Genomic DNA, 25335 nt, shown 5'->3' on the forward strand with positions numbered 1-25335 from the left:
GCCACAAGGCTTTTTGTGTCATATTTTATCCCCAATTAATTATAAGGTCTAAAGGCCAAAGTCCGTGTTCCTTTTAAAAAACAAAATAAATTGCAAGAGCCAAGGCTTGAACCCGTGCTCCCATACAACCTTAATGACACCACAACCACTAGACTACAAGCTTCCTTGTGTCATTTATTTAACACAATAATTTAAAACCCTCATCCAAGCATCCGTTTTTTTTTTCACTTAATACCAAAATTTTTGCTAAAGCCCAAGTTTGAACCCAAGATTTCTCTAACACTTCTCAGGGCCATTAACCACCAAAGCGGACATTTAATTGTGTCATTTCATTACACAATTAAATACCTATATAAAACCTCCTTATGGACCCACACTCAAGGCCCAATACTTCTAGGCCCAAATTCGGGGTGTTACAGAAGTTATTAGTTAATTTGGATTAATATTATGAATGTTTAGTTATTAAATGACTATGTTAATGAATTGGTTATGATTTAGATATATTTAGGTTTAAATTGTTTTTATTGTGCCATTGGTTTTGGATTAGTTTGGTTTTGGTTTGAATTTGAAGGGGTTTTATGTAAAATTAAGAAGAAATCTTTCAAATTTTTGTAGAAAAATAAAAATAAAAATCTCTGAATACTCGAACAAGTCCCGTTCCATGCCACTTTAATACTTGTGTTGGGCTTCAAAAGTCCATTATAGGGACATAATTCTTCAATTATACTATGAATGTTATAATAATTGTAAAATATTCATAAGTTGTCTGATATATCCGGTAATGCCTCGTAGCCCTTTTTCAGCGACGGTTTGGGGTTAGGGGGTGTTACATTTATTGGTATCAAAGCTATCAGGTTTAGCTGATTCTCGGGCTATATCGAGCTCGAAATTGAGTCTAGAAGTACATGCCACTTTTGAGTCGAAATTGAGTCGGGATTTTTGGATGCTGATCTATTCATTTGTTTTGTTTTATAGATTAAAGATGTCAGATGAAAGAATAAATGATACTGATGAAGAAATGCATATTGGAGAAGAAAAATCTTACGGGTTAGATGGAACTGAATCGGTAACACCTAGTATTAACCCAATGAGAAACCAACCTCCTAGAGCAGAAAGAAGAAATGATAGAGATGATTCTGATACAAATAGAAAAATTGCCAATGCACTACAAAGAATAGTGAAAATTGTTCCTGCTATGACTTCAGTTCCAATTCAAAAACGGGCCCCGATAAAGGAATTGAGAAAGTATGGTGCCAATGAATTTATGGGTCTGAAAGGAGTCGATCCATCTGTAGCTGAAAATTGGATGGAGTCGACTAAAAGAATTTTACGACAATTAGATTGTACCCCCCGATAGTGTTTGATTTGTGATGTATCGTTGTTACAAGAAGAAGCTTATTTATGGTGGGAATCAGTGGTTCGACATTTACCAGAGAATCAGATAACTTGGGATCTATTTCAGAAAGAGTTTCAAAAGAAATATATCGGAGAAATGTACATCGAAGATAAGAAACAAGAGTTTTTGACGTGACATGTCAGTAATAGAATATGAGAAGGAATTCTCGAAACTCAGTAGATATGCCTCAGAGTTTATTCCAACTGAAGCTGATAGTTGTAAGAGATTTTTACGGGGTCTACGAGATGAGATCAAATTACAGTTGGTATCTCAACGACATCGAAATGGTAGACTTGATTGAGCGAGCTAAAATGGTAGAACAAGTGTTGGGCTTTAATAAAAAGACTCAAAGCGTTAGACCAGCTGGGAAGCGTACGGGAACTACCAGTTGGAACCCTCAGCCGAAAAGACCAAAATAATCTCAGGGTGGTTAGAGATTTAGTTTTAGATCAGACAGAGGTGGAAGAAGCTAGGGAAAACAGACGACGGTATCTACTGGTAGTATACGAGGTCCACCTCGAGATGTGGACATTTCAGAATATGGACATTATGGAAAGAGACATTTGGGTGAATGTTGAAAAATGACCAGAGGTTGTTTCCGTTGTAGGTCGACGGCGCATTTTGTTAAAGACTATCCGAAGAATAAAAATGATACTCCTGTCACATCAAAGAAATCAGTATCTACTGCTCGAGGCAGAGGTCTAGGTAGAGGTAGTTCTGTTGCCAGAGGAGGAGCTGGTAGAAGGAGCAGTGATATTATTACTCAGCAATCTGAAGCCAGAATACCAGCTAGAGCTTATGTGGTCAAAACTCATGAAGAAGGCGATGCCCATGATGTGGTAACAGGTATATTTTTACTGTATTCTGAGCCTGTTTATGCTTTAATTGATCCTGGATCTTCACATTCTTACATTAATTCAAATTTAGTTGAGTTGAGAAAATTAAAATCTGAAATGTCTAGAGTGTCTATTGAGGTGTCAAGTCCGTTGGGGCAAACAGTGTTAGTGAATCAGGTCTGTCTAAGATGCCCGTTGATTATATAGAATAAAACTTTTCCGGTTGACTTGTTGATCATGCCATTTGGGGATTTCGATATAATATTGGGCATGGATTGGTTATCCGAATATGGGGTGATTTTGGATTGTTACAAAAAGAGGTTTAGTATTCAGACAGAGGATGGGGACAGAGTTGAAGTAAGTGGCATCCGTACCAGTGGTCCGACACGCATCATTTCAGTGATGAAAGCTAATAAATTGCTTCAAAGAGGTTGTTCAAAGATATTTGGCATATGTTATTAATTCGATTCGGTTGGAAGTCGGTGTAGTCGATCAGGACCGTATGTGAGTTTTCAGATGTATTTCCTGAAGAATTGTCGGGCTTACCACCTAACAGAGAGGTTGAATTTGCTGTTGAAGTGTATCCGGGTACAGCACCAATCTCTATACCTCGGTATCGAATATTGCCCACTGAGTTGAAAGAGTTGAAGGTGCAGTTACAGGATTTACTAGATCGTGGATTTATTAGACCAAGCATTTCACCCTGGGGAGCTCCAGTGTTGTTTGTTAAAAAGAAATATGGTTCTATGCGGTTATGCATTGATTATCGACAGTTGAATAAAGTGACGATCAAGAATCAGTATCCGTTGCCTCGTATAGATGATTTGTTTGATCAACTTAAGGGAGCTTCAGTATTTTCAAAAATTGATTTGAGATCCAGGTATTATCAACTAAAGGTGAAGGAAAGTGATGTGCCTAAGACTGTCTTTCGTACTCGTTATGGCCATTATGAATTTTTAATGATGCCGTTTGGGTTGACCAATGCCCCAGCTGCTTTCATGGATTTGATGAACCGCATTTTTCAGCCGTATTTAGATCAGTTTGTGGTGATTTTTATTGATGATATATTGGTATATTCGAAGAGAGAGGCAGAACATGATCAGCATCTTCGAATAGTTCTACAGATTTTGCGAGAGAAACAGTTGTATGGAAAGCTCAGTAAATGTGAATTCTGGTTATCAGAGGTTGTATTTCTGGGACATGTAGTATCTGCAGACGGAATTCGGGTTGATCCAAAGAAGATTGAAGCGATTGTCCAATGGAAACCACCCAAGAATGTATCAGAGGTACGCAGTTTTCTCGGTTTAGCTGGGTATTACAAGAGGTTTGTAAATGGATTCTCAAAGATAGCACTACCAATGACTAAACTATTGCAAAAGAATGTTCCTTTTATCTGAGATGATCAGTGCCAGAAGAATTTTGAGACTTTGAAGCGAATGTTGACAGAGGCACCGATATTAACATTACCAGAGTCGGGAAAAGATTTTGTTGTGTATAGTGATGCTTCTCTGAGCGGCCTGGGCTATGTATTGATGCAAGATGGGAAGGTCGTAGCTTATGCATCTCGACAATTAAAAACACATGAGCCTAATTACCCGACGCACGACTTGGAGCTAGCTGCAGTAATTTTTGCTTTAAAGATTTGGAGGCATTACCTATATGGTGAAAAATGCTACATTTTCACGGATCACAAAAGTCTTAAATATCTTCTATCGCAGAAGGAGTTGAATTTAAGACAGAGACGGTGGATCGAACTTCTGAAAAATTATGATTGTATTATAGATTACCACCCGGGAAAGGCGAATGTGGTAGCTGATGCATTGAGTAGAAAAGCAGTGGGGGAATTAAGGGCAATATTTGGTCGACTTAGTATTAATGATGATGGAAGCTTGCTAGCTGAATTAAGGGTTAAGCCGATGATGTTTGATCAGATTAGAGCAGCTCAGACGAAAGATGATAGACTATTGAAGAAAAGAGAAATGGTTCAGAATGGTACAACCAAGAGTTTTAGTATTGACGGGCATGATTGTTTGAGGTTTCAAAATTGAGTTTGTATTCCAGTTACTTCTGAACTAAAAGAGTTAATTCTTCGAGAAGCACATGATAGTGCTTTTGCTTTGCACCCTGGTGGAACGAAGATGTATTGTGATTTACGAGAATTATATTGGTGGCCTGGAATGAAAAGGGACATAGTTGAATATGTTAGTAAATGTTTGACATGTCAGCGAGTAAAGGCAGAACATCAAGTTCCTACTGGATTACTTCAGCTTATTAGCATTCCTGAGTGGAAATGGGATCGTATTACAATGGATTTTGTTACGGGATTGCCATTGTCGGTAAGTAAAAAGAATGCTATTTGGGTAATTGTTGATTGGCTTACAAAATCAGCTCACTTTATAGCTGTTAGAACAGATTGGTCATTGCAGAAGTTTGTAGAAGTGTATATTCGAGAAATTGTTAGATTACACGGTATTCCGGTGTCAATAATCTCAGATCGAGATCCTCCGTTCACATCGAGATTTTGGAGACAACTACATGAATAATTGGGTGCTCGACTTAACTTTAGTACAGCCTTTCATCCTCAAACAGATGGACAGTCCGAACGGGTAATACAGATATTAGAAGATATGCTTCGGGCTTGTATCATTGATTTTTAATCAGGCTGGGAACGTTATTTGCCATTAGCTAAATTTGTCTATAACAATAGTTTCCAATCTAGTATTCAAATGGCTCCGTATGAAGTATTATATGGTCGAAGGTGTCGATCACCGGTATATTAAACAGAATTGAATGAAAGAAAAATGATTGGGCCAGAATTGATTCAAGAAACAGAAGAAACAGTTAAGAAGATTAAAGATAGATTGAAAGCAGCTTTTGATAGGTAGAAATCATATGCAGACTTGAAACGGCGAGACATTGAATATTCTGTTGGTGATAAAGTATTCCTCAAAGTATCACCTTGGAAGAAAGTTTTGAGATTTGGCTGAAAGAGTAAGTTAAGTCCACGTTTTATTGGGTCGTATGAGATTGTGGAAAGAATTGGGCTATTGCCTACCGACTAGCTTTACCTCCAGAATTATAGAAAATTCATGATGTTTTTCATGTTTCGATGCTCCGGAGATATAGATCAGATCCTTCCCACATTATTCCTACTGAAAATATTAAAATTCGGTCTGATTTGACTTATGAAGAAGAGCCGGTTCAAATATTAGCTCGAGAAGTAAAAGAGTTGAGAAATAAACGGGTCCCTCTAGTAAAAGTGTTATGGAGGAGTCATAGTATGGAAGAAGCGACTTGGGAACCGGAAGAAACGATGAGAGCACAATATCCTCATCTATTCTCAGGTAAATTTCGAGGACGAAATTTATTAAGGGGGGAGAAATGTAATGACCCAAAATTCACAGGCATCAGAAAAGTACATTAACGGGCCTCCATCTTAGTCAATCGAGTTCGAAATAATTACTAGAAATATTTATGAGTTTAGCGATGTGTTTAATTAGGTTTAAATTAGGTGAATTTAGCTTAATTTAGAGTAATTAGTAAAAATGACTAAATTGAATAAGTAGTAAAAGTTTAATTATAAATTAGTAAGAAATAATAAGGACCAAATAGGGAATTAAGCCTATTTGGGAAGATAAGGCGGCAAAAGGAGTAAAAATCTAAGATTTTTACTTGGTTATATAGTATAATTTTGACAAGTGGATGGTAAAAAAAAAATTATTATTATATATTATTAGTAACTAAAGTGAATAAAAGAAACATAGTAAAGAAAAGAAACAAAAAGAATAGAGAAAAGAGAACAGAAAGCATTCGAGTAGGGGAAGGAAAGAAGAAAATAAAAGAGAGAAAAGGGGAAATAGGGTTTTTGAAGCTTGGAGTTTAATTGTTAACAAAGAACCCAAGACATCGGCGCACAAAGGAAATGAAAAAGCTATCGAGGATTAAAACGAGAAATTCACGGTTTGTATTACTATAATTCAAATTACTTTTTATTAAATGTTTTATATCAATTCTATATTTAATAAGTGAATTATAAGGTAAGTATTGATATTTGAGTTGAATGAGAATTGAATTTAATGGTGAATGTGTATGTATAATTGAATTGTAAATTGATTTGAATGTGAAAATTTTAATTGAAAAGTAATCTTGGAATGGAAATAAAAGTGAATTCAGAATTGAAATACCCTATTAACTAGTCGGGCTAAGTCGGATATAATTGGTATGCCATAGGATCTGGAAGTGTACGGAATTTGCCGGCTTTACTAATCGTGCACTTTATGTTTCAGTATTTGTGCACCTCGTGTGTCGATCGTGCACCTTGTGTGTCGTTTTAGGCACTTTATGTGTCGATATCGATCGTGTACTATGTACCGTTTTAGGCACAATGTGTCGTCTTGGTGTGTTGGGTTGGAATCCGTGTATCCTTCAAAGTCCGGATTTGTTAATAGGGTGAATATCTAAAATAAGAAATTTAAAATAAATTGATTGATTATATTATTGAAATATTGAAAGAAAAGAAAAAGTTGAATAGTGGATTGAAATTGAGATTGAAAATGAAAGGCATGAACTTAATGTTCATGTAGTGATTGAAATTGTTATATGTAATATGTGATGGAAACGAAGAATAGATAAAAATTGTATCGTTATTATTAATTAATGAAAGTTTAAGAATGAATTGATATTTGTGAAATTAGATAGTTACATGTTTGGTAATTAAAATTCTTTATTGCTATTATAATTTGAATTATGGTAATACCATGAGTACGGAATACTCGGCGTCGGGTTGTTTCCGTCTTGCAGTTAATAGGAGTCTAGTACCGCATCCAAAGATCTGAACGATCCCGACTCCAGCAAATTTTGGGTGACGTTTTCTTTCTTAATTGAAAGTGGCATGTACTAGGTGTTGTATAAGTTATATAGATATGCTTGTAATGTTGGTTATAAGAATGGTATACCACATTTTGTTATTAGTTTGATAAAATGGTAAATATTATATTATATAATTTGGTATTAAGTTGGAATGAAAAATGAATGAAGTTATTAGTTAATTTGGATTAATATTATGAATGTTTAGTTATTAAATGATTATGTTAATGAATTGGTTATGATTTAGATATATTTAGGTTTAAATTGTTTTTGATTGTGCCATTGGTTTTGGATTAGTTTGGTTTTGGTTTGAATTTGAAGGGGTTTTATGTAAAATTAAGAAGAAATCTTTGTCGAAATTTTTGTAAAAATAAAAAAATAAAAATCTCTGAATACTCGAACAAGTCCTGCTCCATTCCACTTTAATACTTGTGTTGGGCTTCAAAGTCCATTATAGGGAAATAATTCTTCAATTATACTATGGATGTTATAATAATTGTAAAATATCCATAAGTTGTCTGATATATCCGGTAATGCCTCGTAGCCCTTTTTCGGCGACGGTTTGGGGTTAGGAGGTGTTACAAGTGAGATGTTAATTAGATTTTAATTAAGTAAATTTAGCTTAATCAAGGCTAATTTAGTGAAAGGACTAGACTGAATATAGTGTAAAAGTTTAATTATAAACTATAGAAAATTTAAAGGACTAAATTAGCAAATAAGCCTTAGGAGACAAGTGTTTGGTATGTATGAATACATTTGTATTATTTTAATTGGTACAAATGTATGTATAAATAAGTATTTACTTATTAAATAAGAAATAATAATAATGATTAAAGTATATTATAATAATATAATAAAATAAAGTAATTAAATAAAACAAATAAAATAAAAGAAAGAAATAAAAGAGAGAATGAAAACGAAACAGAGCAGGGAAAGAAAGAAAGAAAAAGGGAAAGAAAAAGAAAAGGAAAATTTAGGGTTTTGGAGTTTTAAGCTTGATTGGTAAGTTAATTTGATCCCTTTTCTTGTAATTTTGATGTCTATGGAATCCTAGGAAAGAATACTACTTGAGTTATGTTGAAATTTAGAAAGTTATTGAATTTTTAGATGTTGATTAAATTGAATAAATGGAAGAATTAAGTGTTAATTAACACTGCATCAAATTGTAAAAGAAAATATAGGTCTTGCAATAACAGGGATTGAATTGAGAAGATGTTATAATTAATGTTTTATGCTGTAAATTTAAGAGTTGGAATAGTTTAAAATGATAATTGAATGAAAATATATGATTTATTTTGAAGAAAAAGAATGGTTATGGTGGAAGGACTAAATTGAAATTTAAGTAAAAGATACATGGAAATACAAGAGTGTGTTATTAAATAATATATATTGATAATTTTAAATGTTAAATTTTATGTAGCATCGGAAACGTCATCGAAAAAGGGAAAGAAGAAAGTGAACGAGGATATCGAGTAAACTCGAGAAATTCGGTTTGTATTTCTATAAACTATGCTTAATGATTTAATACAATGTAATTGCTATTCTTAGTAGTTAGAATGTATAATGAATGATATGATAGAAATTATTATTGCTTTTGTATTGAAATGTAACGATTTGTACACCCTATTAACAAGTGTCGGACTAGTCGGATATAATTGGCATGCCATAGATTGGAAGTGTTCAGGGATATTCCGACTGTGTGTCGATGAGACACTATATGTGTCGACTCATGTGATCGTTAGGATTCGTTCAAGAGGTACTCAGACGACTATGACTCATTCGCTATCGACATCTGTTACCTACGGTGTATTCGGTTTGGTACCGATGAAACACTTACATTATCCTCGGTGTGTGGGTTAGATCTGTGTATTCGTCCAGGTCTGAGTTATGTTAATAGGGGTATTGAAAGTATTAAAGACAAAGACTGACTGCTATTGATTATGTGACTGTTATACAAGTATTGAAAGATATTGAATGATATGAAAAGTATAAAAAGATTTGTTTAAATACATTTAAGAGCTATAAGTAAAAGGTAAGTGATGAAGCTAATAAGATTATGAAATAAAAAGTTATGTTACAATGTATATACATAGCTTATTATTATTTTAAGTATTAATTTATAGAAATACTACTGAGTGTACACTCAGCGTACGGCATGTTTCCGTGTGTAGGTCTAGGTACGAAAGAAAGTTAAGGACTCAGCATCCAAGCCAATCCCGGACTCAAAGTGGTGAATACTTTTCTTTTGGTAAAATGGTATGTACCTAGGTTGTTAAGGTGTTATTTTGTATATGATAGTGTATAAACATGAAAGTTGTTGAAGCAGGTATGAAATATGCATATTTTGGAAGCTAAACTTACATGAGTTTGACTAGTATGATAATGTTGTATAATTTTGATATGAATTGTGGTACATAATTATTAAGAGGTATTGAATGAATGAATGAATATTTGCTAAGTTTGAATGAATGATATTTGATTTAAGAACTATTAGTAAATGTTTGGGCATGAAATAGATGTGTTTAGCATGTGAAAATAGCTTAAAAATGGTTAAAAATCATGTTTTCACACGGCCAAGTCACATGGGCGTGTGCCCAAGCCGTGTGAATAAGTCAGAATCTGCCCATGTCCTGACCCCACGACCATGTTCCAGGCCACACGGGCATGTCCCAGGCCACACGGGCTTGTGCTCCTATTTCCAAGGAAAAATATCTAAAGTTGCCAGTTTAGTCCCAAATCACTTCTAAAACATATATATTGGGCCCCGTAGGCCCATATTAGGGACTTTATGATGAAATTTGATGAATATTGATCTGGAATGTAAAGTGTATGACTGGTTTTGTATAAATGTTAGTGTATAAGTCCGGTAATATCTCATAGCCCTATTCCGGTGACGGCGTGGGGTTAGGGGGTGTTACATTGTGACACTCTATAACTGGACTCAACAATTGGGTCGAGTAAGGGCATTACACCCTGCCTTGACGTCACTATGTAATTTTGTCTCATTGCGACCATGTTGATCTCGATTTAACATCGCAATGACCTTTTCCTTCAAGTTGTGGCATCACTTACTATTTTTAACCCAAAAAGGTCCCAAGTGGTCTTGGTTTTGCTACCAAATTGTAGGAATGACTGTAAATGATTTGTAATGTCTAAAATAAGCTTTATAATAATGAAAAGAATTGTAGGAAGCATTTGATATTTAAGAGAGGTAGTGCTCAAATGTGGTACTCGTTACTCAAGTAAGTATTTAACTCAAGTGAGGGGTGTTGCATCTTAGATCATCAGAGGCTCTCACAAACCAACCTCTATCTTACATAAGCCAGGGCTCTAGATTTATTTGGCTCCTAAAATTTTTAGCATCAATAGGAACAATGTCGATCAAACTCTTTATTTTTAAATAGTGAACTGAAATAAGGTTTAAATTTAATAATTTTGATTGAAAAGTGAGAGTTTGACATATATAGATATATAAGACTCTTGAATAGCTTAACTCTTGCGATGTTGTTGGAAAAGAGGACTTAACTAGATGCTCTTCCACAAAGATATGTTGGCCTTTCTCCTGATCCTAGTTATATAGCATGTTAATGATAGGAATGTCGATGCCATTTTATTGATGAAAAAAGCAAAGCCTCTGTTGGCCTTGTTATACAATACACAAATTTTGAAAACTGCTAAAGCATAGCTCCTTTCCCAATACAACAATCTAAGAAAGCCACCTTTTGAAACCAATATCACCCCTGGTAATTGAAATGGTGTCATACCATATAATACAAAATCTTTACAAATAAAAGGTGAAAAAGGAAGTGAAAACTGAAAACCTAATTCAAATATCTACAGTGGCAGGAATATACTCTTTCCAATGTCTATTATGTCACTTAGTTGGTGCCTACCTTCTCAAATAGAGAACTTGTACCGATAATGAGGATCCTCAAGCCTTTTCAAGCAAAGAATCTTTAATATGTCCTCTACCATAGCAATACAGGAAACACGATTGCTCAAATTGGGGATATCATCCCATTGTACTTTCCTTTTCCCATTCCTAAATTTTATAGAATGATCCGGTAGAAAACAAAAAGAAAGGGAAACAAGAAAAAAAAACAAAAACAAAGTTTAAATGAAAAGAAAGGAAAATTTTACCAAAAGTGAAAATAATCCATATTTAAAAAATAGAGAAGAGCGAAAAGATATATCAACAAAAGAGGAAAAACTTAAGAAGCACGAAAGTACCTCCCAAAAAGCTTCAAGTATTCTATTTATAAATATAGATATGGTATGTTCGTGAAAGGACAAAAGGAATAAAAAAACCTCTCGAGAGCAATAAATTATTTGACAATTAGATGAGACCAAATCAAAAGTAAGTGATTATGCCCATTAAAAGTGCAATTTTGAAATTAAAAACACACACACACAAAAGTAATGATTGTATCCTTGTAATGGTAATTCAAACGACAATAATCTCGATCATCACTAACAAGACATCACTCTATTAGCATATTATAATAGTCACAAAACAACTCGCTAAGCTATTATTAAACTAGGAGGGGCAATCATTATACCCTTATGCTAGAACATCCTTTACACCTTAAGAATAGGGCCTACATCATTATTATTACTCAAGCTCACCGACCTTAGGAAAGTCACATCTAACTCACACCTAAGTCGAGTTTAGAATTGGACCTTACAAAGAAGTTTTCATGAGATAAGGGCCAAATCCAAATATATTTTCTTCTATTAGATACCTCCTCCTCCAGGAAGAATGTTAAATAAGTGCAAAATAATAAATCATTACGCTAATATTGCCCCAGATGCCTTCACTATCCAATCAAGTGGCTTTCCAAACCATTCACAATGTGAATTACCCTCCATCGAGTGACTCGTCGTATTCTATGCAGTGTGAACCGTCTTCATTATAACACCAAAAATCTTGTATAACCTCAGTATTATAATATGCCTCAAATCAACATTAATTAATGAGATGAAAGGCTCCTTCATCCCTGTCCAAAGTTCAACTTCACATTAGCCTTTTCTCCCAACTCAATATCGTTAAAGTCCGCATCTTCATGAGTCTAATTTCAATCATTCGCGAATAAATTAGTCAAAGAAACAATATTGATCACTTCACAAACTATAGCACACCTTTAGAATTTGGTGGCACCAAAGAAACATTGAAGAAGCAATATGGTAGGAAAATGAAATTGAAAGTGACACCAAGTAAAGCTTAAAAATTACAGCTAAAAAATATATAGCCAGCCCTAAAGGTAACGGCAAATCTACCACCAACAATGGTAAATTGAATTAAGTGACTTACATCGTCTCCATCCTTTTTCATTTATGAGAAAATGACACCCTATGAAATCCAATGAGTGAGCCATAAGTGCTAAAATTGCGCAGTTGCTTTTAATTCTTTGCTACATCACTCCACTCACAAGTTTTCTTCTTTTATCAACTATTAATGGACTTTGTTTCCTCCTTCTGCATCTCATCTCATTATTAATTTGCTTGTAGGGAAAATTGGTTATATCTTTTGCCAATAATTCCACAACCTGCATAACGTCGTTTACTCAATTTCTTGCTTTGGACTGTACCCCTATGCTTATATACTTTGCCTAAAAATTGATAAATATATTTCTCAAAATTATCTTTACTTAACATGATGAGATCACTCTCACTTCAATCAATCTCAACTTAATTAGTAATTTCAATGTAATTTTAAGACATTATCAATGGGAGAAAATTTATCTGGAAAAGCAGTGCGATGTTAATTAATATATTCGGGTGGAAAGGAGCCAATTTCATGGGTCCTACGAATTACAGCACTAATGTGGAATCCTAGGTGCCACCCATAGAAGAAGCTTCAAATTTAAAACCCCAAACTCCTTTTTGACCTATCTATCAAACGTGTTAAAAAGGAGATTAAAAGGTAAACTACATAGGTCAATCTGCTTTTTCCATACCATTATAATATGACTAAATGACTGCCTCTTTTTTTCCTTTTTTTTTTGTTCTCTCTCTAATGAACCTTATAAGAAAAAAAATAAAGGAAAAGAAAATCAGAAATGGTGCTGGTGACTTGGGCTTAGACAGATAAAGAAGTGAAGAAAAACCCCCAAAATCAAAATCTTCCCTTTTGTCGACTGATACGTCGCACTCATCACTCGCACATCCTCCGCTACCTCCTTAAACCTTGTGTTATCACTGCCTTTTCTTGTTTGTTTTTTCTTTCTTCTTTCATGTGCTAGTTTTTGTGTGTGTGTGTGTGCGCTTTTTTTCTGATAGTAGCAATGTTTGTTTACTAATTTCCAGGGCCAGCGGTTAATATTTAAATGAGAGAACAAACTCCCACAAATATTTTTTGTTACATGTATATGTAAAAGATTATTAATGACACACACTCCACCATTTATTGCTTTAAAACCTACCTCCCAACTATATTCAATTAATTGTTTTTACGGTTCGAAATTTCAAAAACAGACATCAGTATCTGTATATCACCTCGGAGAAGTTGCAGATTGGTTTTGACTTTGTTCCTTCAACGTCCCATTAGCCTCTCCAGGTACAATACCAGTTGTCACACTGAGCGACTGTCAGAGCCAGCCATGATTGAATCATTGGAGCATTCAAAACGTTTAGGATTAATTACTTCTTAATCACTGATATTAATATTACTCCCATTGGATCAATGTCCTTCACCTGAATTAGTTTCCTGTTTATATGTATATATATTTGGTTCTCCTAGCAGATTTCAAGTGACAAATGTTAATAATGGAGGTTAATTAATCTTAAGAAAAATGGACTTAACCCCATTGAATTATTTATGATTAAAAGTGGCTGGAAGGAAACTGTTCTGTAAATAGATAAACTGATACAGCAACATTTATAGTAAATGCTCCACATTCCAGTTGAATATATGGGGAAAAAAAAAAAAAGGATGAACAGTAGATACGTGACATATATAGGCAGTTGAAGAGGGGGAACCTTGTCATATCAAAAAGTTGAAAGAAATTAAAGAAGGGCCTTGACTTTTTAATGACAAGATCTGGAATTCTTGACCGTTCACTCTTTGAATATACAATTAGTACTACAAAGTTAAAGTTTAGGGTTATCTTTCTGCTACTTTTTTCATATGGTAGAACAATAGATTCTTTGGTGAAAGATAAAAAAGGAGTAATATCAAGGAACTGTCACCAAAAGGCCATTACAAATTAAAACCATGTCTCAGTTTTAGCCTTGTTAAAAAGATAAAAAAAAGTTCATGCGCTTTGTTCCCTGCGACTGTGAAAACTTTCAAGTATCGACTTTTATTCTCGTATACTTTAGTTTTTCCTTTATGGAATTTGGAAAGCTTTTAAGCAATGGTGCGATTGTGGGGACAATTGGTTCTTATTGTGCGAATTAGTGGGTGCCAAAGCTAGTGGTTTTCTGTTTCATTTTCATTGAATTTCCATTTCAGGCTGAGGTTGGAAGAGAAGATTAGGGTGGCATATATATATATATTGCTAATAGGTAAGGTTTGAACAAGAGATGATTACCGGGCCTACTGACTACTGTTGAAATGGTGATTTGATTTGGTTGACTAAAGAAATGAAGGGACCAGCAAGTGTATTGGGCACCGTTGAGAGGAGAGACTTTGTTTTATGATCGCACAGCTCGATGCATGGAAATCCACCATTTTTAATGATTGCGAGCAATGTGTTGGAGTTCAAGTGCAACTGCTCTCAATAACTCACCGTCTCCAGTGCTTATTTTCATTCTTAAAAAGTACCAAAAGCTCTTCAAGTATTTTTTTTAAAATTTAATTAAATCCTTTCTAAATTTTTAGATTCAATTCAACCTTTTAATTGACTAAATTATCAATTAGTCTTTTGACCACGATCGTATTGACGTCATAATTATGTATCCTAATTTTTTTTAAAATCACAAATCATCTTCCATGTGTATTCTTTTATGATGCGGATTTTTTTTACTATGAAAATATTTAATAAAATGATTGTCTCTTTTAAGTTTGTAACTATTCTATTTTTATATTGAAAAATTAGCTCAATTTTCTATCTTGATCAATTTATTAGATCGGTTAGATCAAAAATTAGTCGGGGATCGATTTAAAAAGTAGCTTTGAATCAATTAAGTTAGAAATCAATTAAATTAGTAAAAAAAACGGTTGAACCGGAACTTTTAAACTTTTTTATTTTTTATTGATATTTTAATATTTTTTTAATTATACCGGTTGGATCCATTGGATCACAATTGATAACTTGACCAATTCAACCACTAATTCAAATTAAAAACATTGATTCTTTTAGATAATAAAAACATTATAAACTTCAATTATGTATGATGTATGATTTTGAACTAATTTCTAAATTTTTCGTTTGAGCTTTTATTATTTAAGTGATTAATTAATTTATATTGATTTATAATTTATTTTATGGATTAATCAAAAGAATTAGAGGAAAAGAAATTTGAATATTATTTTTACAAAAAAAAAAAAAACTTTAACTGGACCTGATTTTACAGTTTTAACCGTATTTTAAATTACAAAACTTCACTTTAAACGTACAATATATTATTTTTAAGGGTATTTCATCTCAAGGCATAAAAACATGGGAAAAATACACAAAAATTGCCTTGAAGTGTACAGCATAAATTTGCCAAAACCTAAATAAAACTGCTTTAATCGATGAAGGATAAATTTATTGTTTTATTTTTTTTGTGTTTTCGTTTCAAAATGTGTTGTTAAATTCTTTTCTAATTGAAAGGATTTCAAAGTTAAGTTCTCTATTATTTATATTTACATATATTTTATTTTAATTGTAAATATAGGTATTGTAGGTTTAGAATATTTGTGTAGCAAATTAGACATTTTTTAATTACTTTAATATTTGTGATTAATAACATGATTAAATATAATTAGTGTAATAATCAAAATAAGCCTCACTTGTTGACTATCTAATGCTAAATATTATGAATAGATTAAATTTTAAGGATAGTTATCCAAAAGGTAAAGAGATATTAATGGTTAAGCGTGACATCCATCATTACAACTAATTGATGATGAAATATCTGAATCAAAACTAATAAATTCATTTTTTACTAGACTTTCATCTTTTGAGTTCTCAATTCTATTTACAATTTTATTTAAAAATTAACATCATCATATCTTTCTATGGATTCAATCTTATTTATTGCTATATACAAACATTATATTTTTTTAATAAGAATTTTATTTTCTTAGTTTTTGAACTTATTATAAAATGAATAATTGTATAATTATCATAATGTATAGTGGTAAGATCCTAAAACAACATTAATTATTAATCCTGAAGATAAAATATATCAAAAGAAAGCCAAATTACATGATAAAACTTGTTTAGAGTAATAGTTGAGATTTGTTGTTGACATTGTAACGTCAAAGTTGAAATCTTGATTGTATCATAAAAAGAATAAAACCTTTTCCTTCTTCTCATAGTTTTAGTAATATTTACAAGTTTTGAAGTCTCCTGTAGGTCTAAGGTTTCGATTTGAAAATTGGGCATTATTTTAAATTTTAAGACTGAAGTCGAATGAAAAAGAAAAAGCATACACATCGAATTCAACACACCAAATTTAAACAAATTTTATTAATGTTTATGATTAAAGTAGATATTTGTATATTTTATCGTAACCGCTTTTTAATATAATATAAATTTTAATATTCAAATTTACATCTATAATGTATATTTTATTTTAGTATGTTATCTTTTCTACAAAATGATTTAATTGTTATGAATTGAAATTTTAAATTTTCATAATTATAAAAATTAAATCTCCATAATGAAAAAATTAACACAATTGGAAAGAGTTGAATTTACTCGGCCAATGCCATGCACCTACGAATATTAATATTTGGGTGTACAAAACTAAAGACGCTCGCTCCCCTTCACTTTTGATGCGTGCGGACCACCATATGGGATGTTCATACATTCTCATCATTAAATTCCCATATATATTATTTTTAGTTAATTCCTTTTTTAATACTCTCTTTGAAAGGGTTTATATTGCTGTTACTCATATTTTCTCATCAAAACTTTATAAACAAATGTAAATAAATTATTTTAAGTAAATGATATTATTTAATTCTTAGAAAATTAAGTTGGTCAATAAAATGCCTCTAAAAAAATGAGATTTAGAAAAATTTTAAAATGTCTGGACACGAATTAGCCAGCGTCACGCAATGACTCTAGTGATCTCCAGCTTTGTCAACTTAAGAAATTAAATAAAAGTTAATAGCAAACCATGTGGAACCCAGCTGCAGAATTACTCTATATACATACAGGTTCCGTGGATCAAGTATGGCTTTTGGAAAACAAAATTTGTCTGCGAAACTTAAGTCATTAGCATGTTGCTGTACTTAATTCTTTATTATGGTAAGTTGCGAGGATCTTGACGTATATAATCTCTATATATAGTGTGCAGGTAAAGTTAGTACAACTCCTGAATCCTGATACATAATCTCACTCTCATACTGACTTCTTCTGACATTATATATAGTAGTAGAACGTTTCTTTGTCCTGAAAAGATAAAAGATAAGAGAGAGAGCATTGTTGAAGGAAAACATTGGATAAATTCTAAAGAAGGTGATGATTGAGATTGGAATATCGTGGAAGGTGATTGAATTCTTTTCTATTTCTTCTTTAAAAAGAATGAATTGACAGATTTTGAAGCAGTGCATGTCATGTGAGAGAGAGAGGAGGCCATATAGAACATAGTGATTTGTAGTATTGGGTGTTAGGTATAGGGCGAAACCCCATAAAATCTTGCGAAAGTAGTTTTGGTTGTGTTTACTGATGATAGATAAGAAATAGGAGATGCAGTGTGGTGGGGAAGGGAGTTTTTATTTAGTTTCAAACCATGAAATGATGGTGCCGATGACCATGCTTATCATTGTCACACACCTCAATCTCTTTCCAGCTCTACTTCCATGTGACTCTCCCCCTCTCTCTCTCTCTCTCTTCCCCCACATCTCTCACTATTCACTTGCAACTACTACTATCTACTACGCTGCCTATGCCTGCCTGCTAGGTTAATAATGTTCAAATGACTCGAAATAATCTGTCATTCTGCATTGCACTCCATACAAAACTTTCTCCATTATTTTTCAAAGGTTCCCTATTTGCTGGAGGCCCATTTTCAAGTTCTAAAAGATCAGCCCATGTGGAATTCCTCCCCCCCCCCCACAAAAAAAAAAAACATTTTCAAAGGTTCCTTTCTTTTTTTCTGAAGTTTGAAGTTGTATTTTATAATTAATATGGATGATAATTTGGTTTGGTTGGTTCAGTTAGTCAAAAATGTACATTGATGATATGCTGCTGCTTTTGAGTATCAACTTCTGACTTTCTCACAATTGATGGGACGAAACTTGTATACTATTCACTTGACTTTATGGATTACTCGGATGTCTCTTTTGTTAGTAATTCTTTGACAGTGTTGTGCAGTAGAAAACTTTGTCCCAAGCTCATTTCGGAGTTTCAGCTTAACTTGGGGTCAGCTCTTATTCAGAAAATTAATAAAAGCACTTGCAAGTCACAACTCAACTGCAAAGCTATACAAAGTTAGCTGCATAATCATTACTAAGTGTCACATTTTTCTACTTTTGTCTGCAGTTAATATTCGTCTTTGTCCTTGCTTGTTTTACTTTTGGACTGTCGAAATTTGAATAACATAATCCGTTACAGTTCCCACAAAACATAAGCATATATTGTACATGTAATAATTTCAGGAAATGGTTAGCTAACGTGTTTAAAATTAACAAGGTCCTTTAGCTGATTTAAAAGGGAACAAAGAAAGAGACTTGCAATTAGAGTTCTAAATGGCATACTGCATAGATGTTTGTAAACACTAGGAACGAAATGTTAAGAGTAGAGATATGCTCTATAAATCCTTCAATGGTAAATGCAGATAATTTCTAAACAGGTAAAGCATCAGAATGAGTTCCAATGTAAACAGATGGGATTTATGTTTTATTAACACAGGAGAACTAACCATCATGCTAGATTTCAATGGGTAGCACCCATTCCCCAGTTGGATGGGATTAACAACGGAAAGATAAAAAAGAAGGTACAAGAATCATTGCATTATTAATTTAGCCATATATACATATATGAATACAGCATATCTTTGTCTGCTCGTGGCTAGTGTCCACTCCCTGCCAGCTGGATACCACGAACCAGCCCCCGATCTTCCCCCAATAATTGCGGAATAGAGTTTGTCTCCAGAATTCTGACAGGTGACCGGCTGTGAATATCTTGACGCTTTCGCATGTCAATCTGCATACAAATTTAGAACCATTAATTCAATATAAAATATTTTCTTGGCTTACAAAATGGTCATGTAGAATACCAGTTTTTCGTGAATCATAAAAAAGCTGTGGGTATTTGTGGATACGTGTAGGAAACAAATGGAGCTGGCCATAACTAAACTAACCAAGGGTTAGCATCAACAATGTATACTTCAAAACATGATACCCTGTCACAACTTGTACTACATTGTAAATGCATAATTTGAAATTAACCCGAATTTCTTCCAAACAAGTTTAATGCAAATTGGGCACATTTTTCAAGTTACCCATGTCAATACAAGTGGTTGCGACCCAAATTTGACGCTGGATAGACACTAGAAAACGGTGCCCTGCATCTGAAAAAAAAAAAATTAGACTTCGATTCCGCTTAAACACAAACAAAGGAGAGAGCGCAAGATTCTCCGTTTTTATGTCAAAGACAAGAAATTTGTTTACAACTTTTTGTTCATAAAGCTAATTCCTTGTAGAGGACAAAAGACAGAAATCTGTTGACCAGTAACCAACTTTTACATTTGCAATTAATGGTTTTTATCCAAAGCTTAAACAAGCAAATTCGTTGACTACTGTGTACTTCAATTTTTTTTGTCAACGCTCCATTTGTGTTCATTAAAAAACGAGCGATTACAGAGAGCTTTGGAACTTCATTTATCAAAGGATTTTTGTTAGGGGATAGATTAGAAACAGACCACAGCCTTAAATACCCAACTGAAACTTTATTTTTTATTTTTTGTTCATACATCACTTTACCACTCTTAATCTTTGCACAGATTTAGCTTATATATTTAAAATTTTTAAATTTTGAAATTTTTGTCTCACTCTAAACTATAAACAAATAAATCAGTTAAGTCAAATTCTATTATCAATATTGTATTATGCAAAATAATATATTTAATCACTTATTTCCAATTTGATATTTTTAATTTCTACATTTTTTAATTTTAAAATCTCAATTCTACACAAAACATAAAACAACTATTAAATTCATTAACTAAATTGTTGTAGTTTTTTTAACTAATATCATGTAAAAATAGTAATTTGATATGACATTACATATATATGATAACATAATTACTGTATAAGATTTTAAAAATAGTACAATTATATTTGAATTATGATTTAATTTTTAAAATAAAAAAATTAAAGTAAAGAAATTAAATAGTTAATAGGAACTTGATTCTATGGGGCTCGCAGCCTTGCCTACGAATGGGTTTTTTTCCCAGGATGTCATATACCAATTATTGCAAACAGATTAGCTTGTTTGTTTAATATAGAATCAAGATTAGTGATTTCTTTATCTAATTTATAACTAACAGTCGCTGTTGATTGTGCTGACATTAATAAATTGCTAAGAAAATGAAAATTGTTATGTCCCAAATATTCATGAAAACGATCCATTATTATATGGTGTCAACCAGACTAGTCGGGGCCAAGCACACTGTATATCACTCTGACAGCATTGCAGTGGCTTGGAACTCTCTTCCCCCGTGTCATATACACCTATATGGTGGCCACCAACGACTCCATACTTATATGCATCGAAATTATCGTCTGTGAAGTAGATGCAGTTACTCTTTGCTCCCTTGACAACTCTAATTGATAGAGCCATTGACTCGTTTTGACCTAAGAATACTGCCCAATCCCCCATGTCTTCGACACGCATCCTTTTCCCGTATGGCTCCAACAAGTGTACTTCGAACTTATAAGTTTCATATCCCACGTTAGGGTTTTCCTTCAAAAATCTAATAGCTACACATAATGCATCCCCATGACCACAAGATAGACCTTGCTTGCTCGAAGAAGCCATGGCATTGCAATTTCGTCAACGGTTGGAGGCAAACCAGGCTCACAAAGGATAACCTTTCCGTACTCGTCCACAGCGTAAAACCCCAAGCGAAAGATAATATCATCGTAATAACGTCCAGCTTCTTGAATTTCGATCCAAGTTTGGGTCAATGCACTGTAGTAAGCCAGTTCCCGTTCCTCTCCATGTATAACCACGAGGATGTAATCGTATGGATTGCGATCAGGAGGGGAGGAGAGTACAGCTTTATGAACGGGGTATTTGTGGGTCAAGCGTCTCTCGCTAGGTTCAATGTCGGTGGAAGGTTTAGGAGGCAATGAAGGTAGGATTGTTGGTAGTGTAAATCGACGAGCTTTGGTGAGAGGGTCGATCATGGAAATCTGAGAAGTTTCATCGACCATGATGAGAAAACCAGATGAGGATCCGCATATGGTTTTTCCACTAGTGCATGCAGCAAGTTCATAGTCGTAAACGTTGTTGCTCGTAACGCTTTGAAATCTCATGGAACATCCGTTCTCTCGGTTATGGCGGGGAATGGCCAGCCACGGCTTGTCTTCTGCGTGTTTCGAATCCTCCATTGTCTTAGCAAATACTTGATTCTTGACCAAGAAAAGGAAACCCTAAGTGATTGCCTAAAGAATGAAGATCAAACTTGATTAATTTCTAATAGATTACGACGGTGGAGTAATAGGCTTTATGATATTTTAATGCATGCCTATATTTATAAAAAAGCCTGTCCGAGCAGAATAAGGAATTCTAAAACCTTGAAGAACAATCCAACTGTAATAAGGAGACGAAGAACCATCATTACGGTGTTATTTTCGGGGCCCAACCCAATTCATGTTTAAAGCATTTTTTAGACTTTTATTAATAATAATTGGGCCTTTTGGTTTCTTGGAAACATTTAAAACTTGGGTTCCAACTTTTTGTCCTTGTTCAATGAGTATTCTTTATTTTTAGAAAAGCATTTATGGGTTTTTACTTAAATAAATTCTATCCTTTAATGTAGGAACTCTTAATTTCATTTTCATATTTTTGGGGGGTTTAAAGAAGAGAGCAAAGCTCTATATAATAAAGTAAACTACATTACACCCTATCTTTCATTTTAATTTTAATTAGTTAATATTTTTTATTGATATGGAATTTAAATAAATAAAACAACCTGGACAATTTTTGCAAACTTCCTTATGTCGCGGCATTTCATTATTTCACGCTGTTCAACTTTCAATTACATTCTCTCTTTTTTTTTTAAATAATTAGAAAAATAATTCACCTTAGGTTAGTTTTTTTTTCTTTTATAAATATGTCTTCTCTAACCTTTAAAAAGAAATATCATCTCTCTAAAAATTTATTACCTTATTTTTATTTTACATAAATATCTAATTTGAACATTTTTAATAAAAATTATAGACAAATGCCTATAATAGGAAATGAACTCATTCTGATGGGATTTGGAGGATAATAGGAAAAGAATTCATTAGGCAACTTGGAATAGCCTGTGTGCTGCAAAGAAGCTTGGCGGATTGGGTTTTCACAATCTATACCTCACCCAACCTAAATCTCCTCCGTGCAGGAATTTCAAAGCTAAATACTTCTCAATTAGCAATTTTCTTAGTTCAATGAAGAGTGCTTCTCCCTCTTTTATTTGGAAAAGTATTCACATGGCTAAAGTAGTGTTCCTTGAAAGTACTAGACGGTGAATAAGAAAAAGAAACATGATTAGTGTTTTTAATGAATCGCGGTTAATAGTGATGGTAATTTTTTTTTGTTAACATTGTTCCTATGGTTGGGTGTGCTCATATGTGAGTATGTGATTTAATTCATCCTAATAGAGGCTCATGGGATAGGGATATGGTGGAAGGATTGCTTGTACCGTATGATGTTGAGCAGGTTTTGCATATGCTGTTAAGTTGATATTCTATGGAGGATATTTATACATGGCATTTTGGTTCTAATGGATCCTATTCTACCAAGTCTGACTATCAAGTGACTCTTAGCTTATTTTTCAACAATATTGATTTTCATGTCAATGGCCCTTGGTAAACTTTATGGAATGAGGCTTTGCCGTCAAAAATAAAATAATTCTTATGGTGATTGCTTACGAGGGTTTGTGCCTTGTAATACCAAGCTTTTTGGCTCGAGGGGTTGATATTGATCTTTTTTGCCTGAGATGTTGTCAAGTAAATGAGGATTTAGAGCATATTATTTTTCATTGTCCTTTCACAATTGCTATGTAGCATGAACTAGGACTTATACCAGTTGCTATTTCAATAGAGGATATTATCATTCGAGTTTTGGCGAACAACAAGAGAAAAAAGGTGGTTTGTGGGGGGTGATTTAGGGGTATTTTGTATAGTAGGAATGAGGTGGTATGGAAACAAAGGGTTATGATGAAAACAAACTTGTACAGGTTGTTCATTCTTCTCAATTGGTTATGCAAGATATGGTTGAGGATGAGGATATTTGTTGGCGTAAGTTATGGCTGGTGAAGTTAAATGTAATGTTGATGAAGCCACTTTCGTGAATAATGGGTGCATGGGATGGGCGACAGTTCTGCGAAATGACAAAGGTGATTTTATTCGATGCATTTTGAGTTTTATGAAGAGAACTCTTGATCCTTTTTTGTTTCATGAGGCTCTCTCTTAACTCATGTCCTTGCATGCAAGTAATGTTATAATTGAGATCATTAGTCAGCATCTTTGGCAAGCCTTTCATCATGATTACGAGGATGTTTTTGTTCATAAGGATTGTGTTACTGTTGCCTCTGCTTTTCAATCCTTTCCATTGTGTTGGTTTCGTAGGGATGCTAATAAGGTTGCTTATGTTTTGGTAAGAGGAGCTTAATTGAGAGCAAACTACATGGATTGCATTGTTTGTCATTCTTCCATTGTCCGTATTGTAAATGTAGAGAAATTGTCCAGCTTGGATGTCAACAAGGGGAGCTAAATTTGGGTGTATTGGGTAAGCTTTATGGCTTTGGGTTAAATGCTCTCTTTGTTATATCATTGTCTACCTTGATCTGTTTTCCCATTAATGAATTCGTTTTCTCAAAAAGAAAAAAAATTAAAATCATAATATTTTGGCCTAACAACTTATTTGGCCCTCAAACTTTACAAAAAAAAAAAAGAGAGAGGCCATATCAGCCTTCTATTTAATTTTTCACCTTTTTAGCTTATAAACTTGCAATTATTTTGTCAAATCACCCAAAAATAAATGAAAAATTAACTTTTTTTAACTCTGTGGACTTGGCGACATACATGTGAATGGCCACATGGATGATATATCAGCATTTAATTATTTTTTAAATTTTAAAAATTTTTAAAAAATCATTAAAATTATTTTAAAATTATAACTAAATTATAAAAGTTATAATTTTTTAATGTTTCAAAATTTTAAAAATTAATTAAATGATGTCATATCATCTATGTGGCAATCCATGTGCACGCCACATCTGAAAAATTGACAAACGTTAATTTTTTTCATAATTTTAAAGTGATTTGATAAAAAAACAAATTTAATAATTAAAAGAGACAAAAATTAAATGAAGGCTAAAATGATTTTTTTTGGTAAAGTTAGAAGGTAGAAAAATCATTATGCCTAACATTTAAAAAAAATATTTTCGTTATTTTTTTATTTTCTTATCAACCACTTTAAATTTTGTTAAGTTAAAATAATTTTAATAAGATAAATTTAGTTGTTTCTTTAAAAATTTATATATCTCTTACAGTGAATCGTTTCACGACATGTTTCTAAATAACAAAAAAGTACTTCTCTATATCAACATAAATTATCTGTATAACTTTTGCCACTTTAAATTTCATGTGATCATAAAATACCAACTAATATATCAGTGACTAATGTTAAAAGACATTAAAAAGGCTTATTTAAATATTTGTTATTATTTGATGTATTAATCACGTATAATTTTTTACATTATTAGTAAATTGATGAGGACACATCTTTAACTGGTTCTCCTTTGGAAGCAAATATCTTCGGAAGTTCCAGCTGTAGAAATCAAGTGCGACGCCCAGTCTCCTCTAACATATTTATTCCTTTTTTTTTTCTTTTAACTGGTTAAGAGACTGCCATCTTCAAATTC

At 33.1% G+C, this 25335-nt stretch overlaps 1 protein-coding gene and 1 pseudogene across 1 annotated transcript; one reads left to right on the plus strand and one right to left on the minus strand.

The window, feature by feature from the left end:
- The first annotated feature begins 982 nt into the window (after positions 1-982).
- On the plus strand, positions 983-4889 carry LOC128292621 (uncharacterized; annotated as a pseudogene).
- A 16292-nt stretch (positions 4890-21181) lies between these two features.
- On the minus strand, positions 21182-21814 carry LOC108450939 (uncharacterized). The gene has a single exon (XM_017748703.1). It carries the CDS (start codon positions 21812-21814, stop codon positions 21182-21184), a length of 633 nt encoding a protein of 210 aa, XP_017604192.1.
- Positions 21815-25335: the final 3521 nt, after the last annotated feature.

The sequence above is a fragment of the Gossypium arboreum genome, chromosome 5 (assembly GCF_025698485.1).
Source record: "Gossypium arboreum isolate Shixiya-1 chromosome 5, ASM2569848v2, whole genome shotgun sequence".
In the NCBI taxonomy this organism is placed as follows: domain Eukaryota; kingdom Viridiplantae; phylum Streptophyta; class Magnoliopsida; order Malvales; family Malvaceae; genus Gossypium; species Gossypium arboreum.

What these genes read in the sequence shown, in the direction of transcription:
- LOC108450939 (XM_017748703.1), bottom strand. Translation starts at nt 21,814, where the DNA reads ATGGAGGATTCGAAACACGCAGAAGACAAGCCGTGGCTGGCCATTCCC.